Source organism: Cottoperca gobio, chromosome 4 (genome assembly GCF_900634415.1).
Source record: "Cottoperca gobio chromosome 4, fCotGob3.1, whole genome shotgun sequence".
Taxonomy (NCBI): domain Eukaryota; kingdom Metazoa; phylum Chordata; class Actinopteri; order Perciformes; family Bovichtidae; genus Cottoperca; species Cottoperca gobio.
Window position 1 is genome coordinate 13,675,383 of NC_041358.1, and position 22,293 is coordinate 13,697,675.

A 22,293-nucleotide genomic window follows, 5' to 3' on the forward strand; every position below is an offset into this window, starting at 1 on the left:
TCTCCTTACTGGTGTCGTACGCGGTGGCCAGTTTCGCGTCTCCCCGGTGAGAGGACGCCTCTTCCCGCATCCACCTTAGTAAACCCTCGGGGGTCTTCCGGCCGATTTTCACCTCTATGTCTTTCAGATCTGGGACTGCCTCGCTGGCAGTGCCTTCATCCATCGTGTTCGTGTGTTTAAAACGAAAAGATCCGCACGATTACGTCTTTTTCGCTTCTTGGAAAGTGTTGCCTGTCAAGCTGAGAGTCACTTCCTATATAATTGTATGGCATCCTATGCGACTCCAGCTGAGTTACACTGCGCCAGTGGAGAGAAAAAACCTGACAGCATCAACACAACAACGTGTCCAGCAGAATAATGTTTAGATACATTTTTAATTTAGATGTGTTGTCATCTGGTGACAAACTGATGAATCCCGTGAATCTAAACAAACTGATGATCATCAAGTGAAAGCTGAAACAAAATCAAATGTTCAGTTTATTTCCCGTGTCTTGTTGATTTGTCCTCCACCTCCACGGCGGTAGATAGAGCCTGAGCTCCGGAGTCCAGTGCCCGGTGTATGAGCGCCGCAGACCTGTTATGTGCCTGGTTGTAGATCCCTACGCTGAGCTACATTGCGCAGATTCCACCTGCATGATGACAGCGAGCAGCAGCCGCAGAGTGGGAGAGGAGATCCCAGACTGTCAAGTGAGCTGTAATCATACCATAGAGCTTCCGGTATGACTTTCAGAAGAAAAAAAACATACATACGTTGGAGTATTGTGAACTACCAAAATTAAAATAACAACTCTACCGCCTGAATTTAAGAGTTTACTTAAATAGGCTACAAATAAACAGTGGTGGAAAATAACCTTACCTAACTATACCACAGTGTAGAAATAGTAACTCTGTTACAAGTAGGTCTAAAAGTCCTGAATTCAAAATTGTACTAAAATAAAATAAAATGGACCATTTCAGAATAATAGCCTATATATTAAATTAGTTGATTATAATTATTACAAAAAAAATGTACTTACTTAAATGTAGCAGTTGGCAAAGATGGAGTTTAATTAATTTATATTATGCTGTGTAGCTTAATCTCTGAGTAAATCAGAGCATCTTTGGTCAAGTGTGGGAAAACAACAACAAGCATGCTCAAGCCTTTCCACGTTGTCCCGCTACAAAGCAAAGCACCGGTACCATCATTGGCTCGTAGTTAACAGTCTTTTAAAGAAGATCGTGACTGCAGTCACCATCAGCGATGTAGATGCTCGCATAGCCTACAGCACAAATCTAAAAGTGGTTCGTCAGGAACAAATGGGTAACTTGGCTAGCTTTTTAGTGGAGTCTTTGTTTACTTCCGGTGTGTGTTATTAGGAGGGGATGGTACCATACCAGTCAAGAACAGGCTTCCAGGATCTTAAGCATCTTTCTCAGAGATGATAACCAAACATTATATCAGTAGGACTACATGATACAATTCGGCAAACATAGCCACCAACTCAGATCTGAAAAGGTAAAGGTTTTCTGTATCAGACCTATGATTGGACTGTCAAAAAATCATGCGTAATCCCTCCGTACATCAGTTTAGCTTTACACCAAAACACAGTCTGGGAATGAACAGCAACAACAGGCATAGTTCCATCCATTCAGTAGGCTACTGTAAAGCCGGCCACTATCCAGGTAATAAAACATATTTTACCAACACTCAATTTCAGTTGTTTACAATATCTAGGACTTCTTCTGCAGGTGACTCTAAACCCAAACGTGTAATTGCCAATTTCTGCAAAAATCAGAAAACGCGGGTTTCAGATAATTTAATTAAGAATCTGTGTATATGCAGCAGAGAGTCTCTGTGGGGGTGAGATGGATGAAGAGTCTAATCACGGTAATGCAGTATGACATATGTCTGTGTTACTAAAGACTATCACATTACTCAATAGACTTACACACACTGACTCTACATGATAACCTTATCCCAGCCTACACAGACTCAGTCCAGGCAAATGTTCCTGCAACAGTCCTGGACCTCCTCATGTGAAACCACAAGCACTGTGGCTGCCATTTTACATCAGGTTAAAAGCTCAAGGCTATGGGACTGATTTGCTGGCGTGTTGTATTGGCAATGGTTTGGGGCAATAGAGTTTAAATTAAATTAAATGTTCAGAAAATTCAATAAGGTGTGTGGTCATTTTCCCCCTGATATTTTCCTTCCCCTGACATTTTCCTTATTTTACAAATCTATACCTGGAGATTATTGTAAGTGCACAAGTGCAGAGTAACAAAGACACATGTCTAGCAAGTTCTTTAAAGATACTAATTTTTTGGAATTATGGAATAGAAGTATATGGAAAAGAGTCCTAAAGGCCTAAAAAGGAATACCATCATTCATCCTTTTTGGCCAATTTGCTCTGCTAAGATTTCCTGAAAATGTTGCATGCTAACATATACATCAATTACACAGAGAGACAGTACAAAGAGACATTCAGTGGTGTAATCTGCAGTCAGAGAAGGCTTCTGGAGAGCTGAAGAGTTGCTTTTCACTGCGAACACTCTCAGGCTTGTCTTATGCCAGAGAGTAGCTGACTAAGAATGGAAATACAGTCGTAGTCAACAGTGATGAGGTGGCTTAGAAAGGCAGAAGGTTTCCAGCTATAAGCACTAATTACATGTAGTGTGTCTCAGGGGCAGGGAAGTCCTCGCCTAAATAAATTCTTAGTCGACTTACACTCATCCGATTTTGTAATCAATCACGTAATCAATTAGTTGATTTATCGACTGATCGACAGATCTGTAAAACTGTGATTCTCTACAAATAATCATACAAAAGCACCACTTTAAGATCTTGTGTTTGCCAGAGATGTGCTCATTAGTGTATTGGAAATAAGTCATCCAGATTGAAAAAAGTAATCGACTAAAGAGTTGGGGCAGCCCTACTCGGGGGAATCAGGGAAACAATTTGGGATTCTGCAGTGAAAAGTGAGATGGACATCTGCATTGAATACATTAAAAGCAGGATTCAGGATCTTTTTTATATGGCAGGAGAGCTTGTGAGATTGAAAACCAGTGAGATGCACAACATACAGAAAAATACATAATCATTAAATCCCTCCATTCTTAATAATGCTTTGCACCAGACAAAATAGTGATGGTTTATCAAAGGCATTAATAACTGACGAGAGCTCAGTCAGTTTAGTGAGAAGGTATAAAGTCTGGATTAATAAGGCGTTCCTGTGATCCTATGATCCTTTGTATTCCGTGTCGCATCTCGTGAGGGGCCCCAAATTTCCCGGCTATGCTCCTGTCAATGTAAATGTAATGTCTATGCAGAGAAGGATTTCTGAGAACTTTGATGCTGCAGGGTCGCCATCTTTGCTTACAATCATACTGTTCACAATATACCAGGCAACCTTTGCATTCTCAGTCCTTTTGTGCCATAAATGAAGACAAACACCGAAACAATTAAGTAGGTTAACAAGGGGTTAGTTTCAAAGCAAAAAAAGACCTTTACCAGTATGTGGGACACACATACTAATCCTACTTTACAGGGGAGTACTGCTAAAGCTACAGGGATTATTAGGGGTCAACATTTTACCGATAATACCTTTGTTGTGTCTCTTAGCTGCTGGGACGTAAAATCTAAACTGGAGCCTTTATGAACAAAATGCTGTTTAAATTCTGTAATGATCTGTAATCATTATGTTACCATGCAATCAGCCTGCTATCGACCATGGCCACCATGGCAACGGTTGTCGAAAGGGAGAACATTTTCCGATTTCTGTACACCCACATGGTACAAATGGAAAACGCTGCCAACAAGGAGGCAAATCTGCAGTACTATTTACACATTATGCAACACACTCTGACAGTAGCTATGAAGGATAGCATAGGTGATTCAGCACTGCTCAGAACTGGCTGAGGCATTTGTGTGTGGGTTTGCTTGTTCGCTCAATAATTGTGTGGGTTTGCTCAAGGTGATTCAGTTTATAACCACATGAGAAACCTGCTTGTTTGGTATTATTAAAAGCACTCCTCATTTACCTGTGTGCTGATGAACCACTGCTACAAACTCCTTCATGCTACTACTGAACTGTTCAGGAAGCATGGGCCTGCTCCATGATTGAGTAACTGTTTCATTAATCTAACATCGTCCTGCCCCGATCGCTCCAACCTGTGTTCCCCCCACTGTGATGAACGGCTATCAGACTTTTAAAGTCCCCCTCTACTCAAAAATGTGTTTTCCTTAGTGTTACCTCAATTTGGTGTTTGACTGTGCACCCTAACTTGTGATATTTAAAACGATTGCATATTCATATACTTGATTAAATTCAATTTTAAGAATTTGTATTGTCTGTGAGACAAAAACATATGAGACTCAAATTATTATTCAAAGTTAATAATATTTAAATGTCTTATACTTGTCTCGTACTGGTCTTGTTGTATCTAAGTTGCACTTACTATAATCATCCTTGACATTTTTTGTAATTGATTTGTTCCCAACTAAGGCTGTTGTAGCACCCCAGCTGTCAGAGGAAGGTTGATCTCTCTTTGAATTATCTCTCCAAGGGTCTTATATGTGCTGAGGCTTTGTGTAGTTTCTCCCTGCCTTGTCAGAGAGCAAACACTTGCTTGAGAACCTCTTTTGATATGCGCCTGTAAAGCCCATTGCGACATGGCATGTTATAGTGGGTTTAAAACCCCCCTGTCCTTTTTGTTCTACTGAATTATTACAATGCAAGTTTACCCTCTGGTGGAAGAGTTTGGATGTGTATGCAAAAGTATTTGGCTCAAAAATGTGCTCATCGTGTGTGTGTCTGATTTTCTAAGATGGTAATGAGTCTTGCAGGCTAACGAGGATTCACAGTCAATGTTTGCTTTCATTGAACTATTTGCTGAGTATCTGCACATCTCCTTTAGGTGTTTACACGTTCTGTCAACAGCTTATCATACAGCTGCATGTTTTAATTTTAACAGTATGAACAGTGTGATATGAATACACTAAGATATTTACAGTATGAACATGTGAAACAGTTATTGATAATTAACTCATTTTTGTTATTTTTGTTATGTCTAAATGTTAACATTTTGTTGAAATGAAAGGTCATTTATTTAAAGTAGTAACATGGAGTTTCATTGAGTTTCCTTGAGTGTTTCCCCAGTCACATGGATCCTGATGGTTCACATTATTCGGTTGCCTACAGTTGAAACAGGCAGGGGCAGAGATGGCAAACTGAAACATTTTTACTAAACTCAAGACGTATCTAATATTATCCTGTCAGACTAGACTTTAAGGAATGTAAATTGGTACTTCTGTTAAAGAACCAAAAAGAAAAAACAATGTTATGCAATCTCCTTTTTGGAAATGAAAAAATGAATAGAGATCATTAATTATTGTTAGTTATTATGGATGAGAATAAAAAGAGGGAGTTGATTTAAAAAAAAGTAAGTGTGAAAAATGTGTATCCATAGTTATACACATCTCCCCCTTCAGGTAGTCCACTCCCTAGTCACTCCCAAGCCTAACCTGTTCAGCCTGTCTGCACCTGGATGTCAAGAGTGGGTGGGAGAATTCTGTCGCAGTGAATCTCACTGTAGGCTGAGGAGGACGAGGTATTTTCTTGTGTTGTATCTTATGTCAAAATATATGAAAACAGTATTTTTAATTGTCTTTTTTTAAATAGCAGGAGGAGCAAGAGGCCATGGAGGCAGACAGCACAGAGGACATCGAGTCTCTCATGGAGGACATGGACTACATCCCCGGCCACTTCCACCTGGACCTCAGCCTCAACTGTGATCCTGTTGGGCCTGTGAAGCTGAGACTCAGAGACACATACCTGAAACAGGAGAGCCTGCGAGGCGAGCTAGAGGCTGAATCTGGATATCTGCAGTACGCTGTCCGAAATATGCTGGGTCTGCTGGCTTTTCACCTGGAACACTTTGACACAGCTGAGGAAATATTCAGGTGATCATACAAGGTGTTTCTTTCTAACATTTCTACATTTTTTCTAACAGTCCTAACATTCACTAAGCAATAGGCCTCATGTTGAGACTGTTGTTGCATGATTTCACAAGAGATCTTAATCAAGCTGAAACTTGTCTTACTACATATACTTAATCTATGTGAGCTAACCAAGAACCAGCACATTGAATGTCTTCACACCAGCACAAAAGGACAGCCTGACCTTTTACCAGCTACATAGTTAAACATTGACAAAGTCAAGACCACCTTGTCATAAATTCACAGGAGTTAACAGATTGTGAATGGCGAGGCCACAAACACAGGATGCTTCATACCAAAGATACTACCCAATCATACTCATAATAAAATGCAACGTTGGAGTATTGCAATGTAATTGGTTTCTCACTTAAATTCAATGGAAATACTGCACTAGCACACCAACAAGAGTCTACAGCCATGCTAGCGGCCGTGTGTGGCTGAACTGAGGCAGTAGTTTTTTGAGCTAAATGCTAACGACAACATGATTACAATGTTAACATGCTGATGTTTTGGCAGGTGCAATGTTTACCATGTTCACCATCTTAGTTAGGCATGTTGGCATGCTAATCTTCGCTAATAAGCACCTTGAGGGGATTTCATTACATCTGACCCAAATGTCCAGTTGGACTCATGCAAGAACTGATTAGATTCTGAAGGTCAAAGGTCACTGTGACCTCACAAAACATGTTTTTGGCCATACCTTAAGAATGGAAGTTATCACAATTCACGAAAGTGTCTACCAAATGTCACGGAAATCCATTAGATAGTTGCCAAGATATAAAAAATAATAATGTAAACCTGACAGTGACACTAGAGAAAAAGTCAGGGGATCATCAAATTCAGTAGGATTCATCATCCGGGGACCATGAGAGTCTTTTTGTTTTTTTTCATGGCAATCCAATCGTATTTTTGACAAAATAAGAAATGAAACATGGCATATTTCTTTATATAATTTCCAATGTTTAAGACATTAGATGGATCTCTTTCTAACCGCACTTCCTCTGTGTATTTCGGCCTTTCAGAAGCATTTGTAAAGAAGACCCTGGTAACCTCAATGCCTGGGCCAACCTGGGCTATGTGTACGACAAGCTGAGGAGAGAGCTGGATGCATGCGAGTGTGTGGAGAAAGTGTCCCACCTTATGGGCTTAGACGCTGGAGAGGCCTCTCAGGAAGAGACCAGGATCCTGGCGGCTCGCTGCCTGGCTGAGCAGGCTTACATTTATCCCTATGATGTGGAGCTGGACAGTGAGGACGACCTGAGAGACAGACTGACGGCAGCATTGACACTTTACAACAGAGCCCTGGACTATGGAGGTCAGCTGGTAAGATGCATATGCAGTAATAGTCTGGATTTTTCTAGAATAAATCTGTTTAACAGACATATATAATTTAAATCTAAGGAGGAGAATTTAATACAATGGCTGGTTATGTAATGACACTACATGCATCATTCTATGACTTGTAACCTTCCAGCATTTCATCGGCTGATATTTATGTTGATGATCCTTAAATATCTTTGAATTAATTAATCTTTTATTATTTATTTCACCTGCAAACTTTTACTAAAGTTAGAGGAAGTAGCTGTACTCAGAAGATGTATGAATATGAAACTTAGCTCACAATGAGAGATATAAAACTGTTGTCAAATGTTATTCTTCAAAATACTAGTCCATAGCTTACTATATTGAATATCAATTAAACAAATCTGCAGTTGTACCTAAAGACTTAAATATGTATTCCTGTAAAATACATGTCATTGTATGCCTAACTGAAGACTATTAGTAAAGATATATACATATTGATGTTTTTTCAGATATCAATAGAGGAAAAACGAAGCTGGTATTTCAAAATGGCAATCATCTATATAAGGTAGAAAACAAAATCATCAAAGGATAACCACCACACCACTTCATTTGTCATTTGTATGAAGTAATGTGCTCTCTGCAGGCTGGACGACATAGTAAAGACCAAAGAGGACTCTGAATACTGCAGAATCTCTCACTACAATAAGGGACTGAAGCTTCTCAAAGAAACACTGGAATCGGAGAAAAAACAACACAAAGGTAAATACCTTATGTTTTTCTATCTTTTGGGCCTTCTCTAGTTCATATTGTACATTGCAATCCATACAAAGGAAAAGTGACTATTGTAGTGTTTTAGTAATAACATCACTACATACAGTAGTTACAACCATTTCTTCAATCTACAGGGAGACAAATGTTTAAGTAGAAAAAACCGGTAAAAAGTCTGATTCTGGTCTCTCCTCTCAGCCCTTGCTTGGTGTTATGTTGGCATCATGTTGGAGAGGAAGGAAGAGTTCATCACTGTGCCCATGTCTATACATGACTGTGGCTACTCCGCCTCTGATCCTCTGTCCTGCTATGGAACTGTAAGTTAACCCACACATTTAGATCTATCACCACATATCATGCAAGCAAGGAGAAAATAAGGGATTATTATACGGTTTAATAATCTTTTTAACTAAAAACACCTTTGCCATATCAGTCACTATATTGTATCATACAGTTTCTGCCAGTAATAGACATTTCCCCTTGTGAAAGTTACTACCTCTGTTGCACTTATGCTCCTTCTCTGTGAGGAATGTTTTGGCGTGTGCTAAAGTCTCAATTTAAACCATTTTAATATCTCATATAATATCATTGATTTTTTAACAATCCCCCGCCCTTCTCATCAGATAATTCCCATGTTTAACACATTTGAATGAACCCTTGCTGGATTGTGTCTACGCCCACCAACAACCTGTTTCAAATGGAAATACATAAACTTACTTTAATAATGAGGTCAAGGGACCTAAATATATATAAGACAATGTTTATATTGTCACACTAACATACAATGTAACTGTCTGTGTCCTCAGGCCATAAACTTGGCCAGTGATGATGCTTTCACCCTGAACCTTCTGGCAAAGGTCTTCTTTCTGCTGGGCAAACATGAGATGGCCACAGGGATCTGCAACATGGCCCTAAACGTGCTCCCAGACCCAGAGCTCAACTGGCAGGCCTACTGCAACCGTGCCAAGGTACTGCAGCCGATCAACACGTGCCAAAACCAAGCTGGCAAAACTCACTCAATTACAGTGAAATCCCTTTTTAATGCTTGATCATTTGCATTAATTTAAACTTGCTGAAATTTGCACAGAATCCACACGAATAATTGGAACAGTTGAGCTGAGAAGCATTAATGGTTATTTGCTCACTGTATGTATTTATTAGGGCTGTTCGATATGAGGAAAATATGCCAAAAGCAATAGCGTAGAATATTGCGATAACGATATAACTTGCGATGAATAAAAACATACTAAAGTGTACTCGGTTGTGCTGCGTTCAGTGTACTGTCAAAAGACAACAAATTGCTATCTGAATTAAAACAATGAAAGGAAATTATTTCCAACATTCTTTCATTGAACAAATTAAACATTCAACACAAAAAGCATCCAAGAAAAAGGAATGATAGTTACGTTTTAAAGTGCAGTTTTTAACTAATACTCTCCTTCAACTAGGACTGTCATCAACTAAAAATAATTCTAGAAAAGACTTATCGATTACTTGACTAAATCTACAGATCAGTAAAACGGAGTTCCTCCACAAAGAATCATGCAAAAGCACCACTTTAGATCGTGTGATAACCAGAGATGTGCTTTTTGGAAATAATTATTTCAGCATGAAAAAAGGTGTATAGTACAAGTATTTATATATACATTTTCCCTTTAGATCAATATGATACACTACGTCAGGGACCTGGAGAAGGCAAAACATGGTCACGGTGGAATCCCAGACCGACAGAAACTAACTGAGGCCAGAAAAGACTTGGATAAGGTGTTGACTGTACGTCCATGTCTGCGGACTCACCTGGAGATGGCACAGGTAAAGACACAAACTACTAATGATCAATAAAGCAATACATATAGAAACATCTATATTTATAGATATGGATTGGAAAGCAGAAGGACTTTCTGATGCATGTGTTTTCCCTTTTAGGTGTACTACTACATGGGTGTAGATGCACTGCAGGAGAGTCTTCTGGTGGATGAGGGGGCAGTGAACTGTGCGTTGGTGAGTCTGTCCCATGCCCTACAGTTTGAGCTCGGGGACAGCCTGCCGGACCTCCACGTGCTCAGAGGACGCTGCCTCCTGCTGAAGTGTGAGGAGCAGAACGCTGCAGACTGCTTCAAACAGGCTGTGGAGTTAGAAAGACCAGGGGGCACAGACACCACAGCCCTGCGCTGCCTCCTGCAGGTCCTCCTGACTCTGTTCACGCTGGAAGGTCCTGACCCAAACCTCGCCATTGCCCAACTAGAGCTGTGGGTGCAAAAGGCAGAGGAGAGGTACCCCGAGGACACCGTGAAGTCAGAGCTGAGGTGCCTTTACAGGACTCGCACAGAAGAGGTCACAGAGTTATCCCGGGCTCTGATCAGGACAGGCAGACTGGACCTAGTGAGGAGGCTTCTGGAAACAGTGGTACCTAAACAACTGGCGAAGAAGAGACCGGTGGCTAGATCTTACTCCTGTACGTGAAGCAAAAATGTGACTTTGGTAGACATACAGGCACATGGCCAGACATGCAGTAATTAATAAACTTCTTGACAGCATTTCACAGATACAAATGAGCAGAACAGTAATTTTTTATACATTTTTGAGGAACATCTTTTGGTTACAGTGTTAAAGCATAGAGGGATATTCCTTTTAAGTGTGCTTTACAATAGAAATATGTTAAGCGTTGCCGTATACAATGAGAGCATTGTCAAATTGAAGAAAGAGCAGCTGGGGTTTTTTATTATGAAATGGCTGTGGTCAGGATGCCCCATTGACTCTTCCACAGTGGCTGTATGAATGACAAATGAGTAGTTTCCAACACAGGTAGTCTTATTGCTTTGTAATATTTAAATCATGTCACACAGTGGTATATTTCAATGCTCTACCACTGGTAACGAGCAGATGGGGGTGTACACCATTAAGGTGTTGCTACACTCACATGTTATGGTAGTGAAAGATAGCTGTAAGGCAAATTCACCTCAACTATTTTAAAATTATGGTGGGAGATTAATGCAGAGATTTTATTGTGAAAGAGCCAACATGGCTGTTTTGTGAGCAAGCTATGTTATTGATCTACATTGTTTATGTTGTGTTGGTAAAGAAAAACTTCCCTTTTTGCTGGGGTACTTCTGTTTGCTCCTCCTGCAGCCTTTCAGGACATGAAATATAACATCATGGTATGACGTCTGTAAAGCATTATTCAATTAAATAATAACCTGAAACTCAGTGTCTGACTGGTTTGCCACACCCGTATTCAAATAAAAAACATTGGACAATCAATGTTAATGTGTGTTGTTCATGGCCTCATGGCCTTTGGATTCAGGCAGGTTTTTCAGCATTGTTCGAGTCTACTTGTTCAGCCACTCCTCATACAAGACTTATTCTTTCACAGCTTTTCGAGGTAACAACACGGCTTTCAGCTTAATCAGGTGAGATCTTAAAATTTTGCTGACAAGAAATTTGTGTATTGTTTTTATTTTGATAGTAAAATGAAAGTCTATTCTGACGCAGCCGTATTGGGAGGAGGTTTATGAGGGACAAAAAGGTGTTAGTTGGGTTTTTTAGCATAGCCACATGCACCAGTTTTTGACAAGTCATACTAACTTTGCCACAAAAACCTTGGCAACCTTGAATATTTCTGAAGACTAGAAGTTACTATTAGGTAATTGTGCAACTTCATCGCTACTTACTAGTAATGAAGCGATTAATCAATATTTAAATATAAAAACACAATGAAAGGTATGTGCTTGTATTATATTTCTTAGAATGTTACAAAAATAAATCATCTGTGTTTGTATCATGGCGGCGCCTACCGGGCCAGTGGCTGTGATTATGGTGATTCACTATGAAATGATAACACACTCACCACAGTTCAGCACAGGCCTCTAAGACACAAGCTCACACACCCTGAGGAATGCTATGGACACTAGCTGAGCTGAAGTCAAGACACTTGTCTCTGTCTCTGCTGCCAGTGTCTATATTTGGATTGACTTTCAATGAACAATAATTATTTACTTTGACTATGAAAGCTCTCAATTCTTTTCACTACACACACCTCTTGGATATCTAGGCTGTAATTTAGGTTCAACATATGTATTACTCTGATTATCATATTCTTATCATTTGTTGCTGATGGCACGGTACCACTGTCTCTTTGCTGATACAGCAACCATAAGTATCTGCCAAATATTACACACCCCTAAAGGAGCAAACAAATAGCATACAACATGACTCAGTTATGCAATACTGCTGCTTTTTTTATTTAGACTTTTTCAAACATAACTTTAATCAGAAGTTTTGCAGCAATTAATTAGAAACCTATGAAATCAACAATGTGTGAATTCAAAGATATCTTCTAATAAATATTAAAATAATTCCAACAAGATTGTCCAACATCGAATCAGATCATCGACTCTTTAGGGATACAATATGTTTTGTGTTAACAGGTTAATTGTTCTCCAACTGTGGTAAAGTTTAAGAGTCAATGGCACACCCCTTGACAGACTGGAACACAGGCCTCTTTGACTGTTGTGAGGACACAAGCACTTGTAAGAATCAACAGCACAACTTTCAATCATCTTTATTCAAAATACTGTCAGAATAATATGTAAAATATTTAAATTGTTCTAAACTGTGTGCTTCATCACTCATATAAATACACTTAGACTATATATTAGACTCTATTAAAACTGCTTTTTTTTCAGGCTGCTATGGATTCTGGTGCTGCCCTTGTCTTGCCTGCACGGTTTCAGGAAATTTTGGAGAGAACCGTTGTCTGCCATTATGTGACATGCTCACCCCAGCCATAACAGCAGCCATTGGACTACCTCTGTGTGTGCCTCCTGCAGGCTTGGCTCTTCGGGTTGGCATTCGACACAGATACGGTATCAAGGTACAACACGTATTTGATGCACACTGATTTCTTACATCATGTTTGAATTAAAGCCTCATCTCCATCTACAGAAAATGTAGCCCATATATATATATATATATATATATATATATATATATATATATATATATATATATATATATATATATTTATATACTTTATATACTTGAATTAAAGCTTGCACATGTTTGTCATTGTCTCTGTGGACATATTCAAACTAAACATGATTGTACTTAATGATTAATGTAAGATATTAAATAATAACAGGAATGCAAACCATAAAAAGAGCATAATCAGTACTTTGGTTCTTTACAGGGTTCTCTCTGTAGGGACATTGCAAGTTCCTGTTTCTGTGAGTGGTGCTCCTGGTGTCAGATGCAACGTGAGTTGAAATATCGCAAGAAACACACGGCCGTCATTGTCAACATGCAGCCTCCTCCGGTCATGATGGCTCCTGGAGTTAATAGATACTAAGTTTTGTGATATGATCAGTTGCTTTTTAAAGACCGAGGGAAGTGTTGTAAAAGTCTCAGGATGATGAGTCAGGAGAAAATTCGCAAATATGCATATAAACATGAAAGAGGTCAAGTGAGTAGAGGACTTCATCCGTTTCCTGAACATTACCAAAAGACGTCCGTGTCGCATACTGCTTTAGTACGATGTATGATGTATGTATGATGTATGTTACAATTAATAGATAGTTTTGTGCTCTCCAATTGGTCTGCTCTTTCTCATGGGAGACATTTGATTTAGCTCAGATCATTTATCAGTGGTGCGACCATGTTGTGGTCGTTCAATGTAAAAGCTGTTTATTTTTGGTGAGATGTGGGAGAGGGAGGATAAAGTCCTTGTTTGGACCTTATTTTATTTTTATATATAATATACAAATATATATAAAAAGATGTAATCATTTTGAATCGTGTTTCTTTTGCATCAGAGCATGCTGGGTAAATTTTAGTCCCATAATGCCACAATAATGATGACAATTCTATGGTGGAAGTTAATAGATATGATCAGTTGCTTTTTAAAGACCGAGGGAAGTGTTGTAAAAGTCTCAGGATGATGAGTCAGGAGAAAATTCGCAAATATGCATATAAACATGAAAGAGGTCAAGTGAGCAGAGGACTTCATCCGTTTCCTGAACATTACCAAAAGACGTCCGTGTCGCATACTGCTTTAGTACGATGTATGATGTATGATGTATGATGTATGATGTATGTATGATGTATGTTACAGTTAATAGATAGTTTTGTGCTCTCCAATTGGTCTGCTCTTTCTCATGGGAGACATTTGATTTAGCTCAGATCATTTATCAGTGGTGCGACCATGTTGTGGTCGTTCAATGTAAAAGCTGTTTATTTTTGGTGAGATGTGGGAGAGGGAGGATAAAGTCCTTGTTTGGACCTTATTTTATTTTTATATATAATATACAAATATATATAAAAAGATGTAATCATTTTGAATCGTGTTTCTTTTGCATCAGAGCATGCTGGGTAAATTTTAGTCCCATAATGCCACAATAATGATGACAATTCTATGGTGGAAGTTAATAGATATGATCAGTTGCTTTTTAAAGACCGAGGGAAGTGTTGTAAAAGTCTCAGGATGATGAGTCAGGAGAAAATTCGCAAATATGCATATAAACATGAAAGAGGTCAAGTGAGCAGAGGACTTCATCCGTTTCCTGAACATTACCAAAAGACGTCCGTGTCGCATACTGCTTTAGTACGATGTATGATGTATGATGTATGATGTATGATGTATGTATGATGTATGTTACAGTTAATAGATAGTTTTGTGCTCTCCAATTGGTCTGCTCTTTCTCATGGGAGACATTTGATTTAGCTCAGATCATTTATCAGTGGTGCGACCATGTTGTGGTCGTTCAATGTAAAAGCTGTTTATTTTTGGTGAGATGTGGGAGAGGGAGGATAAAGTCCTTGTTTGGACCTTATTTTATTTTTATATATTTGCATCAGAGCATGCTGGGCAAATTTTAGTCCCATAATGCCACAATAATGATGACAATTCTATGGTGGAAGTTAATAGATATGATTTTTAAAGACCGAGGGAAGTGTTGTAAAAGTCTCAGGATGAATTCGCAAATATGCATATAAACATGAAAGAGGTCAAGTGAGCAGAGGACTTCATCCGTTTCCTGAACATTACCAAAAGACGTCTGTGTCGCATGCTGCTTTAGTATGATGTATGATGTATGTATGATGTATGATGAAGAAATTATGTGTAATTACAAAGCATAACTTTCTTTGACAATGTTTACCCAATGGCTCACATAAAAATTCTGTCCTATAAAAATGATTTTATTTAGAAAACCAAATAAAGTTTGTGGAATCTTAGTATTTAGTTCTCAGTAAGTTTGTGACTTTCAAATTATTCTGATGGTTTTTGTTTGTAGAAAAATGAGACTGTAAAGAATGTGCTTTATCACACACCATGTATTAATGTGTGGAGCTTCTGGCAATAATAAAGAATGCCATTTTCTTTATGTGCTTAGTGTAACAAATGCTGCATTCGTGCTCCTCCCCTGAGACGAATTGGTTGGTGTCTGTGTGGTGATGTAGGTGAAATCACAACAATGAAAACTCTTCAATAAAAATACTGTATTTTTTAGTATCAGTGAGTGTGGCAGTGGGGTGTGGTTAGGGCGCCGGCTGCTGGGGAGAGACAGGAGTGTCCCAGCTGGAGGCCAGACAGCTGAACTGAACCAGGTAATCAGTCACATAATAAATGCATGGTGATGGCCTGGTTCTGTTCTCTTGCAGTTGGCTGGGTTCCAGAGGAGACGGAGACGCTTCTTCAGCCACAAAGCAGCGCAGTCTGGAGAGGAGCGAACATCCAACCCTTCGTATTTAAGTCGAACACCTACCCAGGTGAGCTACTGTCTATACGAAGGGTTGGATGTTCGCTCCTCTCCAGACTGCGCTGCTTCGTGGCTGAAGAAGCGGCTGAAGAAGCGTCTCCTTCTCCGTCTCCGTCTCCTCTGGAACCCAGCCTACTGCAGCATGGCAGGAGAACAGACAAAACTCACTTTGCTTGATGAATGTTTTTATCTGGACCTGTTGATGTTTTTGGTCAAGTTCTTGGTCAGCAGGAGCCAAATAGCAGCTTTAAGAAATCAAACCTTGTGTGGTCTTTAGAGTACTGCAAACACAACTTGATTTTGCTCTCATCATCTACTGATTGACAGTCATAAGGAAAGACTTCAAACTATAAAATGTTCCAATTTCTCTTGTTTTACTGAGCAGTGAAAGAACAATTGTTATCATTTGATAATAGCTGTCCTGTATTCAAAAACATTCAAAACAGGAACGTTTTGTGGGACATTTGAACCATGTATGGATACAATTCAACTGGATGTCATAACCAAAATATGAGGGTCAAATTATTCTTCACAAGCAGTTTCGTTTTCATATCTGCTTATAGAATCAGGCTTTGCAACATTCTTTAGCTCGTGCTTCGCTGTCAGACACGGAAAAGAGGCCACTCCTAAACTTTTATTCATTCACAGCTTCAGAGTCGCCAAGAAGGTGTGAAGTTCCATCAGGTAAAACATTTTACATCTTTATCTTAATGGTTAAATGAAATGTGACATTATATATTAACCTTACCACAAAAACACAGGCATCGTGGGTCTTTCTAAATGTGGTCAGATGGATTGTTTTTAGGAGCATATGGATATAATAGTGATTAAGTGATTCTTAGCTTCAATATATTGAAATATAAAAACATAATCAAAAGTATAATTGTATACAAATGATAGATTCTTAGGAACAGTTCTGTGTTTTTCATTGTTTTAGGTACACTGTAATTATGATTTAAGGAATTTGGTTTCCATCTGCAGTGGCAAACCACGTCTGAAAAGTTGGAGAATTTAATTACTTTGTTTATAGCCCTGTTTATTATTTCCTGTCTTAAAGGTCAATTGAGTGAAATGCATTTTATATTTCTTATAAAGTAACTATAATTACAAAAAAAAGAAATATAGTAACTCTTGGTATTTCTCACTTCATGTCACTTAGTATTTTGCTTGTACCAAGAGACTTCATGAAATTTGAATGTTTTTGTTTACCAAAGGCTATCATTTAGTAACATACTTGTTGTTGTTGTACTGTTATTTTTAATTAGTTTAGAAATTGAATTGTATATAAATGTATTGCCAAAGCTGCAGCTTATTTTGCCAAGTTACTCTTCACAACCTTTTCCAGAGGTTCTCTGAATAACAAGGTAGAGCTGTTCTACAGTAGATGGTAAAGTGGAAGTCAGAGCTGAACACAGTATATTACATCATAATCAGAATGACACACCTGAGGATTACATAGCTAAGAGGAAATGAATGTGAGTGAAAACGCAGTGTATGGCGCATGTATATAGCACCTTTGCATTTTCCACATAAACAGAAATATATTTTTTATTAGAATAATATTTGTATTTGCTTAATTAGTGGTCACTGGTAGAAACCAAGAAGACAGAGGTTTGAATTCAAAGATGCTTCCTATTTTCTCATGAACAAGTTTTTCAAGAAGGCGCTTCAGAATCTAATCAGTTCATCTACTAGAAGACAAATGTGGTGCATGAATGGAGTTTTCAGACATGCGCTCATAATGAATTGGTGGTTAAAGAAATTAAAGTTTTTTGCTTTGCTCTGACTTTTGTGTTCACAGGTTCCTTGTTCACTGTGTGTGGCTAAACATCCAACATCCAATGGCAGCACGCCCCGAGACAACCTGGAACAGTGGTCTTTGCGACTGCTTTGAGGACACAAGTACTTGTAAGAATCAATACCACAACTTAAATAATGTGTTTTTTTGTTTTGGAATTAAAGGCCTTTTTCATTAAAATAACTCTTTTGTTGTGTCTGTTTTTTTTCAGGCTGCTATGGTTTCTGGTGCTGCCCTTGTCTTGCCTGCACGGTTTCGGGAAAGTTTGGAGAGAACCGTTGTCTCCCATTATGTGACATATTCAGCCCCGCCATAGTAGCAGCCTGTGGAGTACCTGTATTTGTGCCTCCTGCAGTCCTGTCTCTAAGGGTTGCCATGCGAAACAGATATCGTATCAAGGTATGATGTATGTAAAGCCAATGTATAATGTATTTTACATGACAAATTTCATAAAAGTTAACTTTTAACTATATATTTTTCTTTGGTTTTCTGCAGGGTTCTATCTGTAAGGACATCGCAGTTTCATGTTTCTGTCTGTGGTGCTCCTGGTGTCAGATGCATCGTGAGTTAAAACATCAGCAGAAAGCTCCCACTGTCGTCGTCATACAGCCTGCTCCAGTGATGATGGCTCCTGCTCCAGTGATAATGGCTCCTGCTCCAGTGATGATGGCTCCTGCTCCAGTGATGATGGCTCCTGGTTACCATTCTAATGCTGGTTTTGTCGGCCAACCAGGAGTTGTTACAGTTAATAGATACTAAGTTTTGTGGTCTCCAATTGGTCTGCTCTTTCTCATGGGAGACATTTGATTTAGCTCAGATCATTTATCAGTGGTGCGACCATGTTGTGGTCGTTCAATGTAAAAGCTGTTTATTTTTGGTGAGATGTGGGAGAGGGAGGATAAAGTCCTTGTTTGGACCTTATTTTATTTATATATATTTGCATCAGAGCATGCTGAGCAAATTTTAGTCCCATAATGCCACAATAATGATGACAATTCTATGGTGGAAGTTAATAGATATGATTTTTAAAGACCGAGGGAAGTGTTGTAAAAGTCTCAGGATGAATTCGCAAATATGCATATAAACATGAAAGAGGTCAAGTGAGCAGAGGACTTCATCCGTTTCCTGAACATTACCAAAAGACGTCGGTGTCGCATACTGCTTTAGTACGATGTATGATGTATGTATGATGTATGATGAAGAAATTATGTGTAATTACAAAGCATAACTTTCTTTGATAATGTTTACCCAATGGCTCTTTGAAGGACTTTAAAACCCAAGTAGATTTGTGTCACTATATGTAGATTTTAATTTTTTATATGCTACAAAAATCACATAAAAGTTGCAAAAATTCTGTCCTATAAAAATGATTTTATTTAGAAAACCAAATAAAGTTTGTGGAATCTTAGTATTTAGTTCTCAGTAAGTTTGTGAATTTCAAATTATTCTGATGGTTTTTGTTTGTAGAAAAATGAGACTGTAAAGAATGTGCTTTATCACACACCATGTATTAATGTGTGGATGAATAAATGATGGCTCCTGCTGGTTTTGTGAGACAACCAGGAGTCTCTGTGATTTTAATGTGAGCTGTGTGGCTTCTCATTGGTCTATTGAGTCTGGTGAAGGAAATTCAGCTTGTACTGTTTGTTTTGTATGTTTGTCAAAGATTTAATAAATTGGAATTGTGTCCCCTTTTCGTCAGAATATGCTGAATGAGTTTCAGTTTCTTAATTGTTTTCCAAAGTTCTTGGGGAAATCTCTTAAATTCAGTTCTCAGTTTTTTAAACCAACATTCAGTCAAGGATGAGGGAGACATTTGTAGTCCTTTCAAATCTTTATTCTTCCATAAGTAATTTTAGGAACTGAGTGTGGTCTTTAATTAAAGAACTAATAAAGTTGTGTTAGAATAGAGAGTACATTACTGCTCAGTTTCTACATAAATACTTCTCTGGTTTTGACATGTGTCAAGAGACACAGACACAGACGCACAGACGGATGTATCCGGTAATTTTTCAAAATAAAATAAAAATGTATTAATTCTTTCTGTGCGGTCCGGTACCAAATGACCCACGGACCGGTGGTTGGGGACCACTGTTATAAGGGATATTTTCTGATTAAAGTTAAATGTATTTCCTAAATGGATAATAAAATTAAAACATTTAATTAAAGATTATATTGCTTTTGTTGTTGACTTGTAGCATCAGGAAGGGAAGACTTTTAAATGTCAAGTCAGACGGTATCTAGTAGTGATGTTATGTGCTGTGCCGAGGCTTTGGTGTTCCAGAAGGACTGAGCCCTTCATTTACTTGATGATGAGCCCTTTACCAGAACTATGAAGCTAGGAGTGCCTGCCTTCACAAAAAACCTGTTCACAGAAAACAGAAGACAGTGAGTCAGGAAATGAGTGGGAAGGAAGTAAATGTCAAGAAAGAAACCTTTACACCATGGTACAAATATATTCCTTAACAGACAATAGAATAATTAACATATTACTGGTTGCTTAACAAGGAAACACCATACAGCAGGATTGTTAAAGCAATTTGCATGGTTAGAAACTGGTTAAACTGTAAACTGGTTGCACAAACTCAAATGTCATGAAACACAATTGCCTAGGTCAGGGGTCTGCAACCCGCGGCTCAGGAGCCACATGTGGCTCTTTAACCCAGACATGGGCAAACTACGGCCCGCGGGCCATACACGGCCCGTTAGGCTTTTTAATCCGGCCCGCCGACTCGCCGTGTGGAACTGCTTGATGAAGATATAGTCAGCGAGTTAAACAAAAAGGCGGAGTCCTTTAAGTTATATTCACTAGCACTGGATGAAAGTAACGACATAAAAGACACTGCTCAGCTCCTAATTTTTATCCGAGGGATTAATGACAGTTTTGAGATAACGGAGGAGCTTTCGAGCATGGAATCGCTGAAGGGGAAAACGCGAGGAGAGGACTTGTATGAACAGGTGTCTGCTGTCATCGAGAGAATGAAGCTGCCTTGGAGTAAACTTGCCAGTGTCACCACGGATGGATCGCCAAATTTAATTGGAAAAAACGTCGGGCTGCTGAAAAGAATCCAGGATAAAGTGAAAGAAGAAAACCCTGACCAGGATGTAATTTTTCTTCACTGCATCATTCATCAAGAATCTCTGTGTAAGTCTGTATTGCAGCTTAATCATGTCGTGGATCCAGTTGTAAAACTCGTTAACTTCATATGAGCAAGGGGAGCTGCAATTGGAGCTGATCGATCTTCAGTCTGACTCCGTCTCACAGGAGAAGTTCAAGTCTCTTGAACTGAATGACTTTTACGCTTCACTTAACGAAGCCACGTTTCCAAACCTCCGGAGGACGGCACAGAAGATGCTGGCATTGTTTGGCTCGACCTACGTGTGTGAGCAGACTTTCAGCGTCATGAACATCAACAAAGCCCGTCACAGATCCCGGTTAACTAACCAACACCTCAGATCTATCCTGAGAATTGCCACAACAAAACTAACTCCAGACTTTGATGCACTGGCAAAAAAAGGGAGACCAACAACACTGTTCCCACTGAAATGTGAGTTTCTCTACTGTGTTATGAAAAAAATGCATATGGAAAGTTTGGAGGAGCGTCTTTTAATTAAGAGCAATGTGCGCATTTACGCACAGCAGCGGTACAGTAGCTTAATTAACACGCCGCACATCGCTCTCAATTTAAAGACCCTTTTCTAGTTTCTGCTGCAGGCAGGATATTTAATACAGTCTATCTCTCAGGACAATCCGTCCATTATTTTGCGGGGTTTAAAACAATTAGAAATTATTGAGCTTGAGTATTTCGTTGGGTAATAATATGTTTTGAATGTTGAAAGTGATCTTTTTCCATGATCTTTTTCCAGTAAATGTTGATTTCTTTAACTTTGCACCTTCAATTGAAATGTATAAAAAACAGACGCAATCTCCAGGTTTGATAAATTACATTGCGTGTCCAAATGCTCCTGGCCCGGCCCCTCTGTAATCTAGGCCTAGGTAATCTAATAAACCATATTAACTACAAAAGGTTGTGTGAGCATGTAAACACTAACATTACTCGAAACTGAACTCTTCGGCTGCTATTTCTTTACACACACTATCAAAAGACTAATCAAAAAGAAGATATTTCTTGGTGGCCATGGTATGAATCAAAATGTAATCTCACTTAATGGAAAACAGACGTATGGATGGATTTAACAGATTTATTTCAATACTATTTCTCCAATATCTTGTATGCCACAATTATCTTAGACAACACAAACCAACAGTTTGACAGATGCTACTTCTGATGAGAGCTCTGGTGAATTCCCGGAGGTCTTTTCAGCCTGTGTGGTTACGCGCGCAATGGCGAAGTCAGAGTTGGATGCGTTATCTGACAGTTGTGGTGACGTCAATTTGAAGGTTCCGTCTCTGTCGGATTGTCAACTGTCAGTTTCACGTAGTGAGCTTTTGTATGAGCAACGGAGTGATCCCTCCCTTAAAGAGTTGTTTGATCGTGTATTGTCTGCCTCTGAAATAAATAGTACGGCCAGTGGTTATTTCTTGCAGAATGAGTTGTTCAGGAAATGGATTTCCTTGGGTGGTGATATTGTTGGAGAGGCCGTTTTCCAGTTGGTGATGCCGGCTAAATTCCGCTCCCTGGTGCTCAAAGTGGCCCATGATGATAGTGGACACTTTGGCGTAAGAAAAA

The 22,293-nt window shown here is 39.0% G+C and overlaps 3 protein-coding genes and 1 pseudogene across 4 annotated transcripts in view; 3 read left to right on the top strand and 1 right to left on the bottom strand.

Moving 5' to 3' along the window:
• The window catches only part of lurap1 (leucine rich adaptor protein 1), a 13,962-nt gene extending 13,334 nt beyond the window's left edge, over positions 1 to 628 (bottom strand). The window contains exon 1 of the mRNA XM_029429793.1: positions 1 to 628. This exon is cut by the window's left edge and continues 50 nt beyond it. Within this exon, the coding sequence (XP_029285653.1) occupies positions 1 to 163 (163 nt within the window). The 5' untranslated portion in view covers positions 164 to 628.
• Positions 629 to 5,678: 5,050 nt separating this feature from the next.
• Positions 5,679 to 10,513, top strand: ttc22 (tetratricopeptide repeat domain 22). Its single transcript, XM_029430330.1, has 8 exons — positions 5,679 to 5,941; positions 7,000 to 7,300; positions 7,792 to 7,847; positions 7,926 to 8,041; positions 8,249 to 8,367; positions 8,857 to 9,018; positions 9,710 to 9,862; positions 9,977 to 10,513. Exons 1-8 carry the CDS (start codon positions 5,679 to 5,681, stop codon positions 10,511 to 10,513), a joined length of 1,707 nt encoding a protein of 568 aa, XP_029286190.1.
• A 677-nt stretch (positions 10,514 to 11,190) lies between these two features.
• On the top strand, positions 11,191 to 13,397 carry LOC115006957 (cornifelin homolog B-like; annotated as a pseudogene).
• A 2,210-nt stretch (positions 13,398 to 15,607) lies between these two features.
• On the top strand, positions 15,608 to 19,072 carry LOC115007315 (cornifelin-like). Of its 2 annotated transcripts, none has more exons than XM_029430127.1 (5): positions 15,608 to 15,652; positions 16,453 to 16,488; positions 17,606 to 17,712; positions 17,814 to 18,001; positions 18,098 to 19,072. In XM_029430127.1, the coding sequence occupies exons 3-5, from the start codon at positions 17,646 to 17,648 to the stop codon at positions 18,359 to 18,361; spliced, it is 519 nt and encodes a 172-aa protein (XP_029285987.1). In that variant the 5' UTR covers positions 15,608 to 15,652; positions 16,453 to 16,488; positions 17,606 to 17,645; the 3' UTR covers positions 18,362 to 19,072. The 2 variants fall into 2 exon arrangements, with proteins under 2 accessions (XP_029285987.1, XP_029285985.1); XM_029430125.1 differs by lacking the exon at positions 15,608 to 15,652 and adding an exon at positions 15,987 to 16,277.
• The last annotated feature ends 3,221 nt before the right edge of the window (positions 19,073 to 22,293 follow it).

Coding starts and splice junctions, on each gene's coding strand:
- LOC115007315 (XM_029430127.1), top strand. CDS start 17,646: ATGGCAGCACGCCCCGAGACAACCTGGAACAGTGGTCTTTGCGACTGC. Junction 17,713..17,813: donor CTTTGAGGACACAAGTACTT/GTAAGAATCAAT, acceptor GTTTTTTTTCAG/GCTGCTATGGTTTCTGGTGC. Junction 18,002..18,097: donor GAAACAGATATCGTATCAAG/GTATGATGTATG, acceptor GGTTTTCTGCAG/GGTTCTATCTGTAAGGACAT.
- ttc22 (XM_029430330.1), top strand. CDS start 5,679: ATGGAGGCAGACAGCACAGAGGACATCGAGTCTCTCATGGAGGACATG. Junction 7,301..7,791: donor TGGACTATGGAGGTCAGCTG/GTAAGATGCATA, acceptor ATGTTTTTTCAG/ATATCAATAGAGGAAAAACG. Junction 9,019..9,709: donor CCTACTGCAACCGTGCCAAG/GTACTGCAGCCG, acceptor TTTTCCCTTTAG/ATCAATATGATACACTACGT.